At 49.0% G+C, this 16769-nt stretch overlaps 1 protein-coding gene across 1 annotated transcript; it reads left to right on the top strand.

Annotated features, from left to right (window-relative positions):
- Window positions 1-370: 370 nt before the first annotated feature.
- Window positions 371-7617, top strand: KRT4 (keratin 4). The gene is made up of 9 exons (XM_003939197.4): window positions 371-970; window positions 2582-2796; window positions 3739-3799; window positions 4755-4850; window positions 5377-5541; window positions 5808-5933; window positions 6363-6583; window positions 6811-6845; window positions 6953-7617. Exons 1-9 carry the CDS (start codon window positions 467-469, stop codon window positions 7138-7140), a joined length of 1611 nt encoding a protein of 536 aa, XP_003939246.1. The 5' UTR covers window positions 371-466; the 3' UTR covers window positions 7141-7617.
- The last annotated feature ends 9152 nt before the right edge of the window (window positions 7618-16769 follow it).

The raw sequence follows: 16769 nt of genomic DNA, 5'->3' as shown, positions 1-16769 counted from the left end.
GCAGGCTGTGCACTCAAACTCAGTCCCTCTAATTCCACATTCTGTGGGGTGAGAGGATGGGTGATGGGTGTCTTTTCTGGAGGAGGGAGGTGCTGTGAGGCTGGTGAGATGGAGGTGCAGTGGGTGGGGGCCCGGAGGGCTGGGCCCAGCCAGAGGCTTCTGATGAGGAGGCCCCGGGGCACCGGTTCAGTTTCTCCCAGAGGGGATTGTGATGGGATCCAGTAACCTGTGCCCTCCAGATGACTTCTGTAGGTGTGTTTAGTGACATGCTCAGCAGGTGCGGGAAGGATGGGCCTGTGCCAAGGGCCAAGCCCAGAGATGTTTCGGATTTTTCCCTTTATGCCCCTGCAACCAAGCCCTGCTGCTCCAGCAGATAAAAGAGACCCAGGCTGAGGGCTCCAGTATTCACCAGCCTGGGCCCTCTAGCTTCTCTGACAGTTCCCGGCTCACTCTCTTCTCTGCAACCATGATTGCCAGACAGCAGTGTGTCCGAGGCGGGCCCCGGGGCTTCAGCTGTGGCTCGGCCATCGTAGGCGGCATCAAGAGACATGCCTTCAGCTCAGCCTCTGTGTCTGGAGGTGCCGGCCGATGCTCTTCTGGGGGCTTTGGGAGCAGGAGCCTCTACAACCTTGGGGGCAACAAGAGCATCTCCATGAGTATGGCTGGGTCACGACAAGGCGCCTGCTTCGGGGGTGCTGGTGGCTTCGGCACTGGTGGCTTTGGTGCCGGTGGCCTTGGAGCTGGTTTCGGTGCTGCTGGCTTCGGCGGTGGATTTGGGGGCTCCTTTAGTGGTAAGGGTGGCCCTGGCTTCCCCGTCTGCCCTGCTGGGGGAATTCAGGAGGTCACCATCAACCAGAGCCTGTTGACCCCGCTCCATGTGGAGATTGACCCTGAGATCCAGAAAGTCCGCACGGAGGAGCGTGAACAGATCAAGATCCTCAACAACAAGTTCGCCTCCTTCATCGACAAGGTGAGCTGTGTCCTAGGCCGGAGAGGGGCAGTTAGAAGAGAGGGGTCCTGAGTCCTGGTGTCTCAGACCTGAGCCTGTCACAGGTGCTGGGAAGACCACTGAAGTTCTCCGGGCCCCAATTCCTCAGCTGTTGAAGGGGAATTGTGACTCCGAGCCTTCCTTTTTTGACCCATGGCTGATGGGAAGATGAGATGCTCAAGGCAGTTAAATGTTTGAAATTCCCTAGACACGCTGTGGGATACTGGACAAATCATCTGGCTTTTCTGGCTCTAGTCATCCCAGCTATAAAGTGGGTTGGTTATTTCCCTGCTTTTTCTCAATTTTGGTTTTGAATATATTGCAGTCAGCTCCATTAATTGTTTAACGATTGCCATTTCTGTTCTCGGAACAGAAGAAAACCAAGCTGATTTTGCAAATGAAAAAGGGACTAGCTCCAGTGTCAGCGTCTAGGTCTCACCAGGGCCTTGGAAATTTACTTTTTCATTTCCTTGACTCTGGGCAACACTGGGTCTGTTCAAAAGAGGAGGAGGCAGGTCTCTTTTCTTTTCGTAGCCCAACTTCCTTTTTCATGCAAGGTCTAGAAGTTCAAGTTCGTTAAGCTCAGTTAGTCATGCATGATGGATGACAGTGAGCCGTGAAGCCCCAGAGAGTCGAGTCATCCCAAGATTGAAGACTGGGTGATGAGTGCCGCCCTTGGGTCCAGATTGCCCTGGCTCACCAGGCATTAAAGTCTCAGGTAGCTTCAACGTAAGGGGCAAGAATAAACAATGTTGGAGTAGATCGAGGGGCATATTTGCTCTTCTTGTTGGTTTGAATAAACCCATAGTAGCTTAAAGAGGTTTTACTGTGACTGTAGGACATACAGATATGACAGCAAAAACTCAGGGGTCTTCGGTGCATCTTTATCTCATCTCATCTCGCTTTACCTTTTGGGTTCAAAATGGGATCAGTCTCCCTTACCTACTTTCCTTTCAATTCTGAGGCTCATAAAGTGGAAATGTCATGCTAAGCTGCTATCTTAATTTGTCTGGCTAGATTTTTTTCATAAAGGGAGGGAAAGTTCAGGGAAGTCTTTTGCAGAATGGAGTTTAGGTGAGACTCCCACTGTGTATAGGGTGCCGGTTTTAAATAGCTATACTCCGTTGTGCACAGGTTCACAGGGACACACCAAGTCCATTGATAAATAAGCCTATTTAAAAAGTCTTTAGTGACTTTATCTTTCGTTTGCCTTGGGTCAGGATCACTTTAATGCAAGAGCCTCCAGAGTGTGGTGTCTCCTGATTTTATTTTGTTATTTCATAAACGTTCTTCTCTGGGGCTTTGGATGCCTGTGGTTAGGAAGTTGTTCTTGCTGCCCCGTCAGGCCTTGCTGCTCTGGCTGTGCTCTGTTCTCCACAACCCATGTGGCTTCTCTGGCATTATGGGCTTGAGAGTGGGGCCATCATGTTGACCCGAGTGAATGGTGCCCTGGAGATGCAACATGGTGGCCCTACTTGTGTGGTTCTTGGGCCGTGTGGTTGCCTCGGATTGATTGGTTTGACGGTACCCTTGGCTGGCCCTCCTGCTACACTTCAGGCCCTCATCAGTTGGCTGGGTCCTTTTTCAACACAGGTGCGGTTCTTAGAGCAACAGAATAAGGTCCTGGAGACCAAATGGAACCTGCTCCAGCAGCAGACGACCACCACCTCCAGCAAAAACCTTGAGCCCCTCTTTGAGACCTACCTCAGTGTCCTGAGGAAGCAGCTAGATACCTTGGTCAATGACAAAGGGCGCCTGCAGTCTGAGCTGAAGACCATGCAGGACAGCGTGGAGGACTTCAAGACCAAGTACGTGGGGAGGAAGGAGAGGACGCCATCGGACACATGTGCCCAGCCTTGCCCCAGGCTTCTGGGGCTCTCTCCAGTGGCTTAGAATCTCAGGCTCTGAAGACATCCTGGGGGGGCTAGGAAGGGCCTGTAGTCTGTTTTCCTATGTCCACATAAGTCATATTTTCATAGGGTGAGGTCTAGTAATCACAAGTTGTTCCAAACAGAAATTTAATGATAGATTCAGGGATTTGGGTTTGCCATATATGAGCAAGATCAGAAACCAAACAGATGAAAAGCAGTATAGTATGGTCAGAAGAATACAGGCTATAGAGACAGATGGAGCTGGTTTGCATACTGATTCTTCACTTACTAGCTGTGTGACCTTGGGTAAGTTGCTGAACCTCTCTGAGCTTCAGTTTTATTCATCTCTGAAATGGGAATAGTATTCCTACTTTATGGGTTGTGAGAATTAAATGAGATGAAATGAAACAGAGAAAGCATGTGGCATATCTCAGGCCACAGAGTGAACACTGAATACACAGTACCTCTCATTAAACTCGCTACGGGATAGGACCAACCCTCTCCCTCAATTCACTCATCCACCAGACAAAGGGAAATGGAGTGTGCTGATGACATTGCTAAAAATTTAATCTGCCAAACGGCCAAAAGGACAGCCCTTCCATGGACATTAAATCAACTACATCATTGCTGGGTTTTCTCTCAAAAACAGTCTCTTTAAAGTTTGGTTTTCGTGTCTCTGAATAAACCCTGGCTTAAACTAGTACTTTCTATATTCAATGAATGTAGGTTAAATGAAGATCAGTATGAACATGGGAAATGTAACTAATTACCTGGATATTTCCAAATTTGTTTGGGAATGTTTGACAATGAGCAGCAGAGATCTGAGAACTGCCGGCTCACTGTGGGCTTTTGCCTTTTTCTCCCCTTGCCCACCCCTAGGTATGAAGAGGAGATCCACAAACGTACAGCAGCTGAGAATGAATTTGTGGTTCTCAAGAAGGTAAGAGATGAAGGTAGGGAGTTGCCTTCCCTTGGGGAGTGGTCTTTGGCTGAAGTCATGGGTTTGGTCCGTCTCTGCCTCATCTGCGCTACACTTGGAACTGTCCAGATCTATACAGTCAAAGAAAGCAGGTAACCAAACCAGGTTCTAAGGAATTCAAGTTGGATGGAAAGCCGATTTTTGTTTATTTTTATAAATTTGTGGGTACAAGCGTAATTTTGTTACATGGATAGTTTGTGTTGTGGTGAAGTCAGGGCTTTTGGTGCATCCATTGCTGGAATAACATACATTGTATCCAGTAAGTAATTTCTCATTATTCCCCCTCCCTACCTCTTTCAAGTGTTCCTTGTGGATCACTCCATGCACTGTGTCCATGTGTACACATAATTTAGCTCCCACTTATAAGCGAGGACATTGGTATTTGCCTTTCTGTGCCTAAGTTATTTCACTTAAGATAGTGGCTCTGGTTCCATCCACATTGTTGCAGAAGACATAATTTCATTCTCTTTTTATGGCTGAATAGTATTCTATTGTGTCGATGTACCGTATTTTCTTTATCCAATCATCCATTGATGGACACTCAGGTTGATTCCGTATCTTTGCTGTTGTGAATTGTGCTGTGATAAACATGAGTGCAGGTGTCTTTTTGTTACAATGATTTCTTTTCCTTTAAGTGGAATTCCAGCAGTGGGATTGCTGGATCCAATGGTAGTTCTATTTTTAGTTTTCTGAGAAACCTCCATACTGCTAGAAAAGCCTATTTGGATAATTAACTTCCGTGTCTTCAGGGGGCTCTAGGGGCAGAATATGTAAAATAGCTGGTCCCCACCAGCTCACCTGCTGCTGGGTAGTCTTTCCTAAATGCTGTTGAGAACACCCGTAGGTGTCACTTAGCACCCTGTTCCCTCACTGGCATTCCTGCCCCTCATCTCTTATCCTCCTTCCTCCTCTGCAGGACGTAGATGCTGCCTACATGAACAAGGTGGAGTTGGAGGCTAAGGTGGACAGTCTTAATGACGAGATCAACTTCCTGAAGGTCCTCTATGATGCGGTGAGGGCTCCATCCTCCCCTTCATTCAGGGAAAGGGAATCCCCCATCTGTGAGGCTGCTGGTTGGGATTTACAGCTCTTTGAAAGGACTCCAGCTCCCTCATTTTAGGGTAGCGGGTTCTCATCAAGGTCGTGCATAGAACGGTTTGAAGTGGGAAATTCAACAGGGAGATTCTTAGAACCAGATGTGGTCTCAGAAGGGGTGATTAGATCTAAAGAGTGCTTGCAATATAATTCATTGCTGTCTAAGCATTTTTCTAGTGAAATGGATCCATTCCATTCCCTTTGAGGCAACACACCAGCACTCGCCGCATTAGACAGAGTGGCTTATGGTTCCTGGGGACCAGTAAAGACTAGAATCATTGTTTTTCCATCCTGAGCTGTCATATCCACTTGATTTCTGCTTAGAACTTTACCCGTGTCTCCCCTTCCTACACATTGGGAATGCCATTTCTGCTCCTATCTGAGCCTCTATCAGGTCAGTGAAGGCTTTCCTGGGGGGCTGATGTGAGACATTTGCCCTGCAGGAGCTGTCCCAGATGCAGACCCATGTCAGCGACACGTCTGTGGTTCTGTCCATGGACAACAACCGCTGCCTGGACCTGGACAGCATCATTGCCGAGGTCCGCGCCCAATATGAGGAGATCGCCCAGAGGAGCAAGGCCGAGGCCGAGGCCCTGTACCAGACCAAGGTGGGTGGTGTGGATCTCTCAGGAGATGGGGCTGGCTCTGGGGCTCTGCTTTTGATGTCTGTGAACAGGTAGTCTTTAGCTCAAGCCCAACAGAAGTCAGGTATGAACAGACTCTCCTAGGAATCATTGGTCCTGGTCTGATTAGAAATTACTTGACATTTGGTGTTATTCTTGCCACCTGTGGCAATTCCCACTGAGTTCACTTGAGAATGGACCCTACCCAAATGCCCTTGACCCCCGGTTCTCTGTGTCTCCTTGGGTATTAGGTCCAGCAGCTCCAGGTCTCAGTTGACCAACATGGTGACAACCTGAAGAACACCAAGAGTGAAATCGCAGAGCTCAACAGGGTGATCCAGAGGCTGCGGGCAGAGATCGAGAACATCAAGAAGCAGGTGGGTGTCACTCCCTTCCAGATGGAGCACAAGGCCAGGGGTCTCAGGCAGGCATCTCCAGAATGGACAAGCGGATAAAGCATCGGGCCAGAAGACCCTGAGCCTGTTGCAGGGAATTCATAGCTCTTTGTGCAAGCCACACCCAGATCTTTTCACCAATATCATAGTTGGCACACCATAACGCTCCTGTCTATAGGTTTCTTGGCTCTTCCTCATTGGTTTTTGGCCATCTTTATTTAATCAGTCTGGTGGAGGCATTTGTGGGCTATGGCTGGAGTGAATGACGCATGTAAGTGTCAGGGAAAGTGGGCAGAACAGATAGAATCTTCACGTCCTAACCCAAGAAAAGATGGCCCAGGGGAGGGGACAGGTGTAGAGGCTTTGAAAGCAGGGCACTGCTGACCGCCTATCTAATACCCTTGTCAATAGTGCCAGACTCTGCAGGCGTCTGTGGTTGATGCAGAGCAGCGTGGTGAGAATGCCCTTAAAGATGCCCACAGCAAGCGCATAGAGCTGGAGGCTGCCCTGCAGCAGGCCAAGGAGGAGCTGGCACGGATGCTGCGCGAGTACCAGGAGCTCATGAGTGTGAAGCTGGCCCTGGACGTTGAGATCGCCACCTACCGCAAGCTGCTGGAGAGCGAGGAGTGCAGGTGAGGGAGTAGGCCGGGTGCGAACATGAGGGGTGGAGAGGTCCGGGGCCATGAGTTTGTGCTTCTGCTGGGCGGCACGCATCACAAACCAGGACAGCTGGGATCACAGGTTCACACTGCGCCCTCAAACTCAGAGGCTGCTCAAAGATGAGAGAGGCAAGTGAGACCTGCTAACTGAACGAAGCTCTGCGCTCCCTGAGGCTCACAGCCTTTTCTTTCCCCCACAGAATGTCCGGAGAATGCCCGAGTGCCGTGAGCATCTGTAAGTACCTTCCGCTCCCATGGAAGTTGTTCATTCACCCAGATCTGGGCTGAGACCCCGGGCTGCTGGCACTGTTGGAATAACTATCTTTTGCGTCTCCCCGGCAGCTGTGGTCAGCGGTAGCACGAGCACTGGAGGCATCGGTGGAGGATTTGGAAGTGGCTCGGGGTTCGGCCTGAGTAGTGGCTTTGGCTCAGGCTCCGGAAGTGGCTTTGGGTTTGGTGGCAGTGTCTCTGGCAGTTCCAGCAGCAAGATCATCTCTACCACCACCCTGAACAAGAGATCCCCCCGATAGAGGAGACGGTCCCTGCAGCCCCCTGAGCCCAGCTGGGCCCAGCACTGGTGTCTGTGCTTCCTTCACTTCGCCTCCATCCTCCCTCTCTGGGGCTTCTGTCACTAGTGTCCCCTCCACTATCCCATGGGCTCTCTCTGCCCCAGGATGATCTGTGCTGGGATGGGGATTCTGCCTCTTGGAGTTTGGTGCTTCTTCTTGATGTGGGCCTGGTGACCCACCTGGAATGGGAGGGATGTCAGCTGACCTCTCACCTCCCACGGACAGAGAAGAAGATTACCGGGAGTGTCATCTCCAGAATTACTGGGGTCACATATGTCCCTTCCTAGCCCAACGCTATCTCCCAGCAGATCCTGGATTATCCATCTACATCAGAACCAAACCACTTCTCCATCACTTGGCAGTACCTGGCCCTACAAGCTTAGGGCAAGAACCCCTCAGTGTCCCATTCTCTCCTCTCATTCCCTCTTATCATCTGCAGGTGAATCTTCAATAAAATGCTTTTGTCATTCATTCTGAGCAATGGTCTTTGTTCTCTGGGGAGAGGTCTCTAGAATCCTGTATAACCAGATAATTTTGGTGAAGGTGGATGCTTAGGGTCTGAAGGATCTGTCCACACAGATCAGGGTCATCTACTAATTTTTCAGGTCTCTACTTCTAAGTTGCTCGAATTACTGGGGAAGAAGTACAGTGTATAGAGACTGAAGCCTGCCTACAGGGTGGTTGTACAAATTCAAGAGGCAGCCAACACTTTTAAATGCATTGTCGATTGTAGGGCACCCTGGGGCAGCACTGTTTCAGTGCTGATCCTGGACTGAAGGTAAGTCTGCAGGGTGGGTAGGGGGCGGCATTTGACAGGTATGAGAGAGGCAGGCCAGGGGTTTCTGCTAAATATAGAGCAAGAAGTTATGGAGCTAATGAGAGTGCTTATCCTCTGTGTCTAGCCAGGCCTCGCTGTTTTCATGAAATTCCACGCATGGGGCTAAGCCTCACTGGACCAACAAGGCTTTCAGGAAACGGTTCCAAGGTTGTGGGAAGGAGGCGTGCATGCGCGTCATTCTCCTGGAGCTTTCACAAGCTGCTCACTTCCCCAGCTCCTCAGCAGTGCCTGGGGTTATGTCTGTGGTGCTGTCCCTGAGTGGTAGAGAATGGCAGAGGTGGAGCAGGACTTCTGAAGCAGCAGTGGAGGGAGCTGTTTGATTACAGAAGCAGGGAGGGGACAGTCAGAGGTGGGGGTCTGGGTAGAGCCTTTGACGACACCCTTTTTCTATACTGGACCAATTCCAAGTACCTGGAGCAGCACAGTCTCCCCTTTTCCAAAGACTCCCTAGCTCCTGCTCTGCAGTCTGGCGCGAATCCGTTTGCTACAGATGCAGAATGCGCTCTCTGTCTTGGCCACCCAACTGCGCCGCCCACCCTTGACTACCACCGAGTTCATTCAGACTCCAGTTTCTCCAGCCCTGTGCCCACGGGGCCTCACGGTGTGCAGGCAGAAAGGCATATAGTTTGCCCAGGACCAGTCCCGACTCATGGGGCCCTCGTGCAGATCCAAGGTAGCTCAGGGTTACTCTGCCTTTGAGAAAGCAAGAACAGAGCAGCAAAGGGTTAATTTCAGGGGCCTGTGCTTTCTGAGCAGGGAACTTTGCCAGGAGCAGCCTGGGCTCTATGCTTCACCGGTTTGGCCCTAGTGTCCCCATGGTCTTAGGGCTCATTGAGCCCCATGCATCCGAACAGGAAGTCTCTGCAGCCACATTTGGCGGCTTTGGCTTCTTCCCAGGACTGCACTCCTCCCCTGGCAAAATGCTGATGGGCTCTTTTTTTTTGAGTTTCTGGGGTGGGGAGGAGGAGGTAAGGGTTGAAAGTAGGGGTGGAGTTTCTCAGGTTCACTCACCAGGAGGTTGCAGGATGGGCCCCACTGAGAGGCAAGGGGCAGGTTAAAGCATTTCCCATGCCCCCTGAGCAAGGGAAGTGTGGGAGCAGCCAGCCTGAGCGGCCCTCCACATTTCTGTGTCTCTTTGGTTGAACTCAGTGATTTACACTGCAAGGTCAGGCCATAGATTATATGTGAGTATGTGCATCTTAGAATAAATGTGTTTGCACTCACAGGCACATGGCTATGTGAGTGTGTCAGTGTTTCTTACTGATATAAAAAGTCTCCTATTTTACATAAAGGAGGAAAAACCCTCATGTTGGCCTCTGTTTCTAGAACAGTCCAGGGGAGTGGAACCTGACCTTGATTTACATGTTTGAAGCTGGCTGGCTAGTCAAAGGGGATTATTTGGGATAAATACACTGCTGAGATAATAGGCACCACCTTTCTCTCTGATCCTTCAAATTGGATTCTGGCCAGCTCCTAGTGCTCAGGGAACAGGGAGACATGGTTTGCATTTACCTACCCCGTTGGAGACCCTGTGCTCTCCCTTTTCTTTTAAATGCTTCCCCTCTAAGTATATGGAAATCCCTTTTCACATCTGAAGGGTCCAACTGCAGGTTGGCAAATCCCTAATCCACCCATTCATCCATCCATCCATCCATCCATCCATCCATCCAGCCACCTATCCATCCATCTATCCATCTATTCACCCATCCATCCATCTATCCATCCATTCACCCATCCATCCATCCATCCATCCATCCATTCACCTATCCATTCATCCATCATTCACCCATCCATTCATCCATCCACTCATCCATCCATCTACTCATCCATCCATCCATCCATCCATCTATCCATCTATTCACCCATCCATCCACCTATCCATCTATCCACCCATCCATTCATCCATCTGTTCACCCATCTGCTCATTTCCTCAACAATGCACTAGTCTAAATTTTTATGGACAGGAACCAGGACTTTATTCATCTTGATGTTCCAGGACCACTGTGCTTGCCATATAGTAGCTGTTTAACAACTGTTAATTGAACAGGGTTTACTGAGTGCCTAGTTTGTGCTGGGCAATGGGGACCCATTATATAAATACGAATTAGACTTTGTTTTCAAGGAGCTTTCAATACAGACGATAATGTCGAGATAAAAATATGTACATAAATAACTCGGTAAACAGATAGACAGATGAATGCCTTTGGAAGTTACAAATGAAGGACATGACAGTCCACAGGAGAGCAAAATTCATTCTAGCCTTGAGTGGGGGGTTGGCAACCACAGGAGACTTCATGTAGGAGGTGGTATTGGAGTGGGGTCTTGAGGAAGAAGCAGGCCCTAGATGCTAGAAACAGAGGCAGGTGCTCTCCTTACAGAGGGCAGGACTCTGATCCCTCAGAGGAGTCCTTTCTTCTAGAAGTCTTCTAGGAGTGGCTCCAGCTCTTTGGAATGCCCTGCTGTTCTGTCTCCCTGAGGCCTCCTCAGACTGGATTTTGGTCACACCCCTTTTTCTGTGCAGTGTCCTGTGAAGCTACGGCATTTTCCCCGTTGGACTGGGAGTTCCTTCTCCTGTGAATCCGCCACCCAAGAGCACATCAGGGGCAGGTGCTTCAGCTGGACAAGCATTGTTGAGCGCCTACACTGTGTCAGGCTCTGTGTGAGCATGCGAGGATTTAAAGCTGATTGCAGCGTGGTTCTCACCCCTGAGAAGGGCATAGTCCAATACAAATATAGTGCATGAGTGTGAGGAATGTAGACACATTAAATATGCATTTTCCACACTTTCAGGAAAATGTTAAAAGGAATGGTGTATGCAAGCATTGAGGCTCTGGACGCATAAGGGAGAAGCATTGGCTTTTGCCAGGGATTCAAGGAAGGCTTCCTGGAGGAAGTGACACCTGTGAAGCCAGCCATGTAAAAAGGATGTGGACCTGGAGCTTGAGAGAGGGTTGCAGGGGAGCAGGGTGCTCTCGGCAGCAAGAATTGGAGAGTAAAGACAGGGAAGTGTGGCTCAGTGCAGTACTAAACCAAAAGCAGCTTAGCGTCACTCAAGACAGGACAGGGAGTGGTGGGAGAGGACGCTAGAGAGAAAGGTGGAGGCCAGGCTGTGGAGGATACGGGTTGGCCCATTGTCCAATTTGTTTGGGGTTTGGGCTTTATGTTCCAAGACTAGACAAGCTCAGAACAAGGCGTGTCCGAGAGATTAAGCTCAGAAACAGATGAGGAGTTAGCTCTGGGCCACCTGCTCTCAGGGTGTGGCCTGGAGGCCCCTGATGTGCTTTGAATTCCAGTCTGGGAAGCACCACTCTGCACTTCCCTCCCCTGCCACGAAGCTGTAACGCTAAGCCTTGCCATGGCTCCGCCTCCTTTTCCACTCTTTTTCCTATGAGGGTGTGTTTTCAGGAAGACGAGGTTTGCTGCCGTTGCTTTGTCTCTTGGCAGAATGGTCTCTCACCTGCACACTGACATCCGTCCTTTCCTTTAATATTTGTTGAGCACCTTTCATATGCTAGGGGCTATGAATTGCTATTTAAAGTCCCCTTAGGTTACTTACAGTATCCCCTAGTCCCCTTATTTTCTACCCTGATTGTACCCCTTGCTTTATGTCCAACTGGATCCCCTCCAATTCCTCAGTGGAGACAGACCCATGCTTTTCAAATCATTGCATTGAGAAATAAATGTAATTTTTCTCTTAAATTCCTCTTTCCCAGGTTGGATGACCACTTAATGCTTTTTTTTTCACCTCCGCTTTTATCGTTTGTTTCAAGACAACTGTTTAATAACTTCCCAAGATCTTTTGGGAATTCTTCAGTGAGAACAAGGTTGTGATTTCTGCTGTGTACAAGCCTCTGGTTTGAGCAGGCCTGCCAGCCAGCCATGATTCAGCACAAATACAAACGGACAGCTCTTATCATGCAGAGGAATCTTATGTAAATACAGCCTTATTCAGGGCAAACTTTTTTTTTTTTTCCCCATTTTTACTGTTCTGTTTATTTTCTCTGTAAGTGCTTTGTGAACGTTGTCCCTTTAGTCTATTCTTATAGCAGGGAGAAGAAGTGAGTTATTTAAAACTAGGAAGCTGGCCGGCATAGTGGCTCATGCCTACAATTGCAGCAATTTGGGCGGCTGAAGCGGGAGGCTCCCTTGAGCCTAGAAGCTCAAGACCAGAAATAAAAAAAATTATCTGGGCATGGTGGTGCATACCTGTTTTCCAGCTACTTGGGAGGCTGAGGTCGGGGGATGTCTTGAGCCTGGGAGGTTGACGTTGCAGTGAGCTGAGATTGTGCCACCGCACTCCAGCCTGGGCAACAGAGTGAGACACTCTCTTTCTCTCTCAAAAACGGAACACAACACAATGAAAAAACCCACGCTTTACCATTCCTCCTTCCCAGGCAGGACTGATGCGAGTCAAGAGCAACAGAAGGGGACAAAATTTCAGCTTGCACTGAAAGAAGACAGTGCCCCCAGTCACAGACAGAAACGGGCTTCCTATTAGTTCTGGTGGACTTGAAGCCACCTTCGAGTATCCTATCTTAGCAAGGCACTGTAGTTTTAAGAGGTCCGTTAACATATTAATGGAAGAGTCCTGGAAACCAGGTGTACTGAGGACTGGGAGAAACAACTGGGTCTATCTAATTGGGAGGTGGGTGTCTGTGACTTCCACTGCATTTGTACTATTGGAAGGGTTGTGATACAGAAGCCGGGGAAGGTTGTGTGCTTTACTCCTGAAGGCCAGATAAGAGCAAATTCATCTCAATTCAGTTCCCCTGTACTGAAGGCCTGCCAGGGCCAGAGGCCGATGAACACAAGGACAGGGAAGATAGCGGGTAACAGTGCTCGTTGGGGAATACGGCAAGTGTCCAGCGGTGGAAGGGGCAGGAGCTTGAGACCTGAGGCTGAGAGGCCCCAGTTAGGGTTAACGTTGAGTCAGGACTGCAAGGGTTCTGACAATGCATATGGATGTAGCTGTCTCTCGATTGAGGGAATAGTGTGTCTTTTTACGTGTATGTATTGCCACTTTCAAATGTATATGATCATGAACCACAACTTTATGTAAAGTGTTGCTATATTCATAGTAAAATGTACGTTCTCAAAGGATACTGGAAGTATAAGTTCTGACATGTGTGAAGGTCAATATAATTTTGTATGTGTGTTAAAAGGGACCTTCACACCCAGAGAGGTCTGGGTGCCATGCCATGACAGACAGGTGACTGGGGCTCCTGCTGACCACAACTTCACTGATCCCATAAAAGAGTCAGGCTCCTGTGAAATGGAGCGGAAGGTCTGAAAGCTAGATCCACGAAGACGTTCCTTGGGTCAGGGTGGGGTCTTGCTGGCCTGGGCAAGTCAGGAGATTTGATGAATCGCCTTCCATGGGGATCTTGAAGAGTAGGAAGCGGCCAAGTGGATTTTGCCTCGAGGTAGAGGAGTGGACTGGAGAGCCTCCTGGCCATAGTGCCCTTCGAGTCTCTGATTTCACACATTGCAATCCAGTGACTCACTCTTCTCTGCAGGGAGAAAGCACTTAGGGTGCTAAGTTAATAAACTTCAGATAATTCAGGTGTTGGGGGTGACTGTAAACTAACTCTGTTTTCTCAAAATGTTTATCAGTTCCTTCAAGTTTAGAGGGCTGGGCCCAACCAAGAAGAATTTCAACTCACTGATTATCTCCTCCCCTTCCACCGCTTCCTTCACTCACCACTCTGATCAGAATTGACATTCTAGTCCCGCAAATGTATTCCCCAATCTTCATTTTGCTCCCTGTCCTCTCAAAGGCCGAGCCATGCCTTCTCTGCTACCTCGACCCCTAGAATAAGTATAGATTATGTCCTTTTTCCCTTTCTTGCACCATCTGTTGGGGATGTCCCAGACCCAGGACTAGCTGATGACAGCAGTGGTTGTGACATTGCTTCTCGAAGATTCTTCTCCAAGATCATTCCCTCTAGAGGAATGACAATCATTGTTCAGAATCAGTGGGATCTGGCAATGACTGGGATCTCCCCTTGATGGAGGCACTAATTACCCTAAATCACTGCTGGTTTAAGAATTTCTAGAGACCCATCATCCTAGACTCTAGGCCCCACACCTGAACAAGCAGCAGCCTCATTTCTGTCTGGTTTAAAGGCAGGTCCTCCATCCTGCTCTCTTAAATATTATTTTAAAAATATGGCCTAATTTTTGGGATACGTTTCCTTCTTTCTTTCTTTTTTATTTTTGTTGAGATGCGGTCTTGTTCTGTCGTATAGGCTGGAGTGCAATGGTGCAATCATAGCTCACTGCAGCCTTGACCTCCCAAGCTTGACCTCCCAGCCTTGACCTCCCATAGGCACATGCCACCACACCTGGCTAATCTTTGTATTTTTTTGTAGGGATGGTGTTTTGCCATGTTGCCCAGGCTGATCTGAAACTCCTGGGCTCAAGCAATCTGCCCAGCTGAATCTTCCAAAGTGCTGGGATTACAGGTGTGAGCCACCACCCCCAGCCTTGCGATATGTTTCTTAAAACATTGGCAGACATTTCACTCATCTAGCTATGTTCCTGTGAGATCTAGAGGGTCAGAGATGATTGATCATCTTTATGGTTACTGATGCTGAAATGTAGAGAATTTAAACAGCTTTGGTCATGCTTAGTCATGAGGAGGATCTGGTCTAGCCCTGGGTTTGGTTCATTGTCTCTGAAGGAGCAAAGAGGAGGGAAGCCTGTGTGGCCACCCGCTGGACCTGGGTTAACTTCAGAGTCCATGGGCAGAACTTGCAGAAGGTCAGGGACATAAGCCAGAGATACTGGAGAGGGGATCCAGCAACGAATGGGGCAGACTGTGTGACCTCAAATGTCCAGTCAACTTCAACTTGATTCTGTGATTGATTTATTGATTCTTGATTGATTGGTTCTTGATTCTGTGGTTCTACATTTTTTTTCCTTGAGGAGGTGACACTCATTTTACATGTACATTTTTCTAAATCTGAACACCAAATTTGAGAAGTCTGGATTCCTCACATTGAAATAATCTCAATGAGCTTGTGCTAGCTCACGCAATGGGAGTTGAACTAGCTTTCAACCAGCTTTATCTGCTTTTAATCCAGTATAAGGGCTTAACCATTAATTCATTAATAATTGATTGAAGGACTCATTCATTTTTTTTCAACGAACCAAACTTTATGAGCACTTCCTATTGGCCAAGCACTGTGCTTTGGTCCGGGGACCCAGTATATTAACAAGACTGGAATCTCCTGGAGAGCTTTCGGTTTTATCCTGGGGAGGAGCTAGGATGCTGGACAGCCTGGCAGGTGACACAGGGGAGAGATAAGGATAAAACGGAAGAACTAGGCCACCGAAGAAAATTTGACTTCCTTTGCACATGGGCTACTCCCAGCCCCGTCCAGTGAGTGCTGAAGAAGTCTCTGTCCTTTCTCTCAATTCTAAGTAGGTTCCTGCCTGGGCCATACAGACCTCACCCTTAGAAGGGCCCAAGGTGTAGCAGACAGATCAAAAAAAGTCCTGTCCTGGAGAGATAAGCAGCTAACTCGGCCGGCTCCAGAACGCACAGGATGGCTTTCCTCTTGGACAAACTAAGCCCCATCGTAAGCTTCTGAACAACCCCGGACTGGCAGTTTTGGGCTTTCGGAGTCAGACATGTTCCATAGTGCTGCCAGCTCTGCCAGCTCTGGCCTTCTGGGGATTGGTGGGGGTTGGAGGGGGGGGCGGTCTGTGGGCGACTCTCAGGAGCACATCTTTCAACCAGAGAATGGTCCCACAGGGCCTCTGTGTGTCTTGTCCTTGACTGGGTCTCTGGGGTTTTGCACAGGGCCTGGCACATATTCGGCAGTCTGTAAACATTTGCTAAATTTGCTGTTGAATTGACGTTTGAGTATCTTGTTCCCTAGGCCTTTAAGCTAAAAGCAGAGAAATGCCAAAATGTGGGGAGCAAGAAAGGAAGCCGTAGAGAAACCCCAAGATGTGTAATAGTGTAGAGTTTATCTGGGAAGTTTTCAAGAGAAACAAACATTAGGCATGTTGGATTTTGCCAGTGTCTGGTCAACACTCATAGGTGTTAATTGGACTTTTCTCTGAAGATAGTCATAAACCAAAAAGTCACTACCTCCTTGGCCGGGCGCGGTGGCTCAAGCCTGTAATCCCAGCACTTTGGGAGGCCGAGGTGGGTGGATCACGAGGTCAAGAGATCGAGACCATCCTGGTCAACATGGTGAAACCCCATTTCTACTAAAAATACAAAAAATTAGCTGGGCGTGGTGGTGCGTGCCTGTAATCCCAGCTACTCAGGAGGCTGAGGCAGGAGAATTGCCTGAACCCAGGAGGCGGAGGTTGCGGTGAGCCGAGATCGCGCCATTGCACTCCAGCCTGGGTAACAAGAGCAAAACTCTGTCTCAAAAAAAAAAAAAAAAAAAAAAAGTCACTACCTCCTGAGCGAAAGCTTGGAGTACAGGGAGAACATAGGAGGTAGATTTGTGAGAGTTCTGGTCTTTGTTTCCAGGAAAGGAGAAGAAGAGGTCAGCACTTCATCCCCAAGCCCAGCACAGAGCCGGGCACATACTGTGTACTCAGTAATCGTGGAGAGACCTGCAACACTTATCCCATTAAGACACTGTCCCAGAGCTGTGAGTGGGCTCCACCGTCTCCACCTCTCAGAGAAGCAGAACCTCCCCATTCCCCCTCCACTTCATTCTTTCCAGAACTATGCAGAGCTCTGCAGGACTCAGGGCAGCTAACAGGCAGAGGGATGGCTTCTGAG

Source organism: Saimiri boliviensis, chromosome 7 (genome assembly GCF_048565385.1).
Source record: "Saimiri boliviensis isolate mSaiBol1 chromosome 7, mSaiBol1.pri, whole genome shotgun sequence".
NCBI classification, from domain to species: Eukaryota; Metazoa; Chordata; class Mammalia; order Primates; family Cebidae; genus Saimiri; species Saimiri boliviensis.
Note: the sequence above shows the minus strand (reverse complement) of the source record. Positions and strands in the feature narration are given on the sequence as shown.